The sequence below is a fragment of the Seriola lalandi genome, unplaced genomic scaffold, assembly GCF_002814215.2.
Source record: "Seriola lalandi dorsalis isolate HSWRI2012SDOR001 ecotype SW California unplaced genomic scaffold, Sedor1 jcf7180002054677, whole genome shotgun sequence".
NCBI lineage: Eukaryota > Metazoa > Chordata > Actinopteri > Carangiformes > Carangidae > Seriola > Seriola lalandi.
The window spans coordinates 89,103-95,692 of NW_019525230.1; the positions used below are offsets into that span (position 1 = coordinate 89,103).

The 6,590-nt window shown below is 43.6% G+C and overlaps 1 protein-coding gene across 5 annotated transcripts in view; it reads right to left on the reverse strand.

The window, feature by feature from the left end:
- Positions 1 to 5,394, reverse strand: part of carmil3 (capping protein regulator and myosin 1 linker 3) — an 86,540-nt gene extending 81,146 nt beyond the window's left edge. For all 5 annotated transcript variants that reach the window (XM_087178144.1, XM_023421925.2, XM_023421924.2 and 2 more), the window contains exons 1-2: positions 5,095 to 5,394; positions 1,076 to 1,170 (exon numbers count right to left, since the gene is read on the reverse strand). In XM_087178144.1, the coding sequence (XP_087034270.1) occupies positions 1,076 to 1,170; positions 5,095 to 5,152 (153 nt within the window). In that variant the 5' untranslated portion in view covers positions 5,153 to 5,394. The remainder of the gene's footprint in view (positions 1 to 1,075; positions 1,171 to 5,094) is intronic.
- Positions 5,395 to 6,590: the final 1,196 nt, after the last annotated feature.

Sequence of the window (6,590 nt, forward strand, 5' to 3'; positions counted from 1 at the left end):
CGCCTCCCTTCCTTTGAAAGAATTTGGAGCAGTGGCAGCAGCAGCAGCAGCCAAGGCCCATTTGGATAGTAAAAAACTCTTGTAAGGCAGAGACCTAATTGAATTGCTTCTGATGGAAAGAGGAGCTCAATACCCTTTTACAGGTTTGAGTAAAGATGGAGGGAAGAGGAAAGGGCATAAAGGGGAGAGACGGAGGGAAAGCGAGAGGCAACTGGCGTGGTGGTGGTGGTGAGGAGGAGGAGGAGGAGGGTGGTGACGGGGAGGAGAATAATCGAGATGGACAGATAAGGAGGGAGGGAGAGAGGAAACAAAGAGAGGAGATGACAAAAATAGAGGGGAGGGGTGGTAATGATGGAGATAGAGGGAGGGGGGAGGAGTTGGAGAGAGAGAAAGAACAGCAGAGATGGAAAAAACTGAGTGAAGTGCAGATTAATAGTTTTGATTTGCTTATCTGCTTGTCCTTTTTGTTGTTTCCATGGGAGGAAATGAGCTCGCTCTCGTGCATAGCAACTGATCAGTCACTAATGTGGCTGACTAATTGACAATTTCTCAATAGCAGCGGTGGCCTTGGCTCGCACATGCTCCTTGAACACATCACAGGCTGCCCACACACCCTCTGGCATGCACTCTCTCACACACACACACACACACACACACACACACACACACACACACACACACACACACACACACACACACACTGATCTCTTGCCTGTGGCATTAAGGCCATCCTGCCACATCTAATAAACTCTGAGGATGGACTCAGTAGGCCATGGCATGGTGTCCACTTCACTCTGCTTAGGCAGCATCTGTCTTAAGCCTGATTTTAGACGCATCTGTTGTGTCTCAGGATGTGTAATCTGTGACTTCTTACGGCTCTTTCAATATGTCGCAATTAACTTCCATTGATTTCCATTTCGCCTGTAACGAGCCGCTGCCATCCTGTTCCATATTCAACACCTCAAACATTTCGACGCTCCCTTTAACCACGACTATCTCTCTCAGGTGACCTGGCGTGACTGCAGAGCGATGGGGGGTGATTAGTGTGAGGAGTGAGGGTGTTGGCGTCTCTCACCAGAATCCTGTCCTCTGATTTGCCGCTCCTGGTGTCCTGCTTGACGGCTCGCACGAACTTAACAGCTTGCTTGTCCAGCACCTTCCTGATGCTCTCTGGAGATGAAGAGCAGAGCGAAGACAAGGATGAAACGGGAGCACTAATTACACCATGTAAACATAACAGAAATGAAAAGCGCTGTCCTGAGATGCACTCAGAAAAACACAGTGAAAGGCTTTTCAAAGGGGAACTGTATGAATTCAAATGCACAGCTTGGTGACACATGAAAGTAAAACCAGAGTAAATGAGCGGAGAAGGGTAAGGTCTTTATACCTCACTGCATGAAGCCAAATGGGTCATTTTTCTTTGTGTAAGATATTATTAACCATCACTTATTAACTATAACACGAAGCCAGGAGTTACTGTTCATGAAATAAGAATAACTTTGCAAACAAAAACTGAACAGAGCACAACAGAAAACAATGTGGCTGCTGCTGTGACAAAGCTGTTCAAGTGACTACAGTGAAAAGTAACCGTCAGCAGATACTGATAAATAAGAAAATGTTGTGCACAAGTGGTTGCTATGGTGCTCAAAATTCTACCAACAGCGCAATGCAAGAGTATAAAAGTGGAAACAGTGAATACTAGGACAGCAGTGACTAATGTGGATCAGGCTAAAACCTCCTGCCCTCATCAAGGCGGTGAGACCGATCAAGTGTATCTGACGGGCGCATCCCTAAGAAACATGACAAATATAGACTGAATGTTTGGGAAGTTTGAAAGTTAGGGATATACGAGTCAAATTTCTCTCTCTAGATACCGAAATAACTAATAACTCAACTCTGTGTCATTTCTGATGCAGATTACCTGCACAATACTTCCCCAAACTTTTACATCTTTACACTGCACTATGTAGAACTTGTGGGAATCATTTGTATGTAAGGTAACGTGGGCCAAAGGATTTTCGTGCCGCCAAAAACTGAGTCAGCAGACTGCTGTGACAGCAAAAACAATGAATTTCATAATGACACTGACAGAGACACTGTGCTCACTTCATACAGTCAGTATCAGAGCGGTGTATCAGACGGCATCATCATCAAAACACAGCAGAGACCTTGATGGTTTATTCTCAACCTTGAAAACAGCAGTCGATGAAGCAATCTTCATTCAAGGTCTCACTTACTCCTGGAGCTTTTAACTGAATCAACAGGTAAAAGTTACTCAAGGTCAAGAATGAACTGTCAGGATCAAGATGGACGATAAGCCCTAAAAGTGATCACAGTACTAATAATGTTTATTATTTATATCTGGAGAGCACTTTACAAAAGTCAAATTAAACTTCTTCACAACAAAAAATCAAGCTGCAAAACACTTCAAATAATAAATAATAATAAATCAAAAAACCCAAAATCAAGATGATTGTTTTAAGAAAGTAAGCCGTAAACATCTGCAGTTTGAACATCTGCAGTTACATGACAAATTCAGCAGATGATGAAGACCATGTGATACCATCAAAGGTAGAGCTGAAACAATTAGCTGATTAATCGAACAACATTAAATCAATCTAAAACTGTTTCGATAATTGATTGTTAAAGTAAATCTTTTTAGCAAAAATGCCAAATAGATGTAAAATATTTGCTTATTCTTTTAGCCTGATGTAAAAGTAGGCTTCAAGAATTAATCAAAATATTCTCAGAAACGCAGCATATCTAAATCACACACTGAAGTCCTTTGATGAAATTTCATCAGGAAAATAATCAACAGATTAATGAATACAATCGTTCTTTGCAGACCTATAGTCAAAAGTGACAAAAGTAAGTAAGTGGACCTTGAGTGGAGATTGTTTTGACAACGAATAAAAGGGTTCAACCCTCCAGTCGAGCTCCAGACACATTAACAGTGCCAAGCTGCAGTGATTGTTCTGTGATTGATTGATTGCATTGTTCTGGAGGATTGTCGTGGCAACAAACCTTAATAAGACATTTTATGTCGGGTTTGTTTTATATTTGTCACCCACTTGTAAATTGTTCTATTACAGTGACTGTCATTAGTAAAGTCAGCTGGACATCAGAGCATTAGGACTTGGATTTAGGACACTGGCAGGGGACACTTTTTGGATGTGCTCCTTTGGATTGTGTTATCTTTGAGCTTTTGTTTGCGATCTTCCATTCAAATGTGTGTTCTGTTTGTATGTAGCTGTGAATCAGAAACTGTGCCCAAATCCCAGTGATGTCACCACGATGCTGTCACCATGTCTTGGGAGAGAGACTGGTGGATTATTCCTTTAAAGTCAGCCGCACAGGGGTGAAGCTTCACAGAGACAGCTACAAAGACACCAACACAAACATGAGGACAGGCAGACACACGTGCGCACGCACACGCACGCACGCACACACACACACACACACACACACACACACACACACACACACACACACACACACAACCTCTAGCTGAAGAGGACTCATAACTGGGCTATTTTTAGCCTCAGAGAAAGAAAAGAAGAAAAAAAAGCAGCCCAGCTCATCTCAATGGAGCCAAACACAAGATCAAGAGCTGTAGTCTTCGGGGGCCTCTACTCCACCATGCCAGGCGACCCTGCTGAAGCGCACTGAACCGCACCACAGGCCTCCTCCATAACAATCCGACTGCTGCTCACAAACACAATGTCAACCTATATCTCCAGACTGCAAACACACACACATATATGCCTGCGAGCTGTGTGATATTCACAGTCCACAATTTCAAGCGGGGGCCACCCATGCTAAATATGCACTCATGGAGCCCGCCTGATGGAGATACAAGCGTGTCATGCTGTGTCACGATGCTCCATTGTGTCCGTCTCCAGACTCTCTCACCGCTGCACACACTCATAATTCTCACTTTCCACATCCAGCAACAACCATGAAGTTGGCTCTCACACTTGAGTGAGCCGCGGCAGATGCAGGGAGGACGAGGCAGGGATGGGATGGTGTGGGGACGGGGATGGGGATGGGAGGGGTGGTGGTGGATCGCACCAGCAGATCGACTGAAGGATCAGCCGCAGACAAACACAGAGTTATTGACGTTAAGCTGGGTAAGACCCAATCACTTAAACCTTTTAACACACTCTGTGCCCCCCCCCCCCCTTTAAGGCCTGCTGGTGTGACCTCTGCATTTGCTCCCAAAGGAGTGAAACAAGGCAGGAGGGAGGGGGGGGGAAAGCCCCTTTTCTTCCTCTTCAGTTCCTTCATATCCTCACTGCTCTCTTGACACTTTGATGGATCTACTTGTGAACCCCCCCTCATCTAGTCCTCCACTGACAGGTGTGGTAATGGCCTAATGCTGACTGGCTTTTATCACCAGGCCAGACAGAAGGGGCTTGACCAGGTTGAGCTGGTAAACAGCAGGATTTAACGTCAGGATAATTAGCAGTGAGAGAGACACACCTTCTTTAGCACCTTATCATCCAAACATGTTGAGTGTGAGTGTGTGTGTGTGTGTGTGTGTGTGTGTGTGTGTATTGTGCTGTCCAATCTCCCAGGCAGAGAGGCTCAGCCTGTGTGCAGCTGAACCCATGCTGCACGCAAAGCGCTCCCAGTCGCACAATAACTCCCACGCACACAGGGAGCAGAGAGGAGAAAGAGATGAAAACTCCTAATGAATAAACACATCAAAGACACACATGCTTAACACTTATCAAAAAAAAAAAAAATTCTCTGACAGCACTACAGGACGCATGTGCCATGCAGCTCTTTATGCCAAATCAATCCAAAAGTGAACACTCTCGGTTGCGGAGATCGGAGGGGTTTACAATCTTCAACAGCCATTAACTCTGCTTTTTGCCTGGGGAGACATTTCCAGCGCTCGCCTGCGATGATAACTCCTTTCAAATCAAACGCACTGGAAAGCGGCGGTTTAAAGAGCAGCCGAGTAAAGAAAAACTCACCGCACGCGTCTGATAACAGCTCTGCCTCCTCCTCCTCCTGTCTTCTCGGGATGCTTAAAGGTTAAAACACACTTTCCCGAAAAAAAAAAAAAAAACTCCTGTTTGGGCTCACCTGTGATTTCCCTGCTGACGCTGACAAAGCCCGCTGCTGTGGTCTCCTTTGAGGCCATGGTGCGCTCCTCCCGCCGGTCCGGCCCCTTCTTCTTCTTCTTCTTCTTCTTCTTCTTCCTTCTCTTCTCTCTTTTGTCTGGTCACAAATGTCCTCCCTCAGACTCTCTTCTCTCTTCCGCCGCCCCGTTTCTATTTTTTTTTTTACCTCCCTCTGCGCCTGCAGGTGCTCCGGGCGCAGCAACAGCCGGTACTGAGTGATGCGAGCCGATGCTGTGGTGCGCACTGGCAAAACCCGAAGAGCGCCTCCGACTCCAGCACTCTAGCAAGAGGGAGAGAGAGAGGGAGAGAGAGAGAGAGGGAGAGGGAGGGAGGGAGAGAGAGAGAGAGAGAGAGAGAGAGAGAGGTTGAGTTTATGAAGGGTTAGAGGTTCTATGAATTTAATTGTCTGATTGTAGTCATGGCAGGGGGGTTACATTCAGTGGGCCCCAAAAGAAAAAAGGGGCCAATGACACAGTACAGACCTGAATGCAAAGGCATTAGGGGTCCAAATGTACATGACAGGTGCCCTGTAGTGTCTCTAATTATTCACTTGTCTCAGCATGGAAACAAAACAGGATGGGTTATGTTTTTTAGCAGGGGATTATTTTTTTATCATCGGTTATATTTCAATTTATGTCATCTGTGTAAAATGCAGGAAAAATTGTGAAAAATGACCATCACGATTTCTCAAAACCTACAAGTGACATCTTCAAATGTCTTGTTTTACCCAACCTTCAGTCAAAAGCTTAAAGATACTGAATTTACGATCATTTTAAAACAGAAAAACAGCAGTAAATCCTCACATTTGAGCAGATATGTGAAAATGTTTGACAATTTTGTGCTTGAGTTTAACAGCACACCAATAATCATGATGGCCAAGGATTTAGCCATTGTAAAGGGGATTGCAAATGATAAACAATAAACAAGACACATTGTGTCATACTGTATTGATTACCAGTGGCAGCAATGATCAGTCAGAAAGGGCCAGTTATAAAATCCACATAGAACAACCCAAAGAAGTCTCGGAATGACAATAATCAATCAATAAATTGTTAATCAATCAGACACAAAACACTATTACACCTGATGTAAGTGATGATGGTGAGCCAATCCCTGATTTACCAGATCCAAGCATCATAGAAGTTAAGCTGTACTTTTAAAGAGTTGAAAGGTTCAAATTGTTCTCTTTATGGAGCCCAGATATTAAAAGAATATATTATATAAAGTATGAAATGAATAATTTGCATTGCATTAAAATATATAATATAAATTAATCAACAGGTCTTGAAACAATTAATGTATTCATTTAAATTAAATTCTTTATTTCATTACAGACATTGTTTTTTTTTTCCAAAAGTTCAAACCTTTCAAATACAGATGTTTTTATTCCATAATAGCATTTTTCCTAATAACATTTTATATTTGACACTTTTCATGACAGTGTAGTTGTCACATACC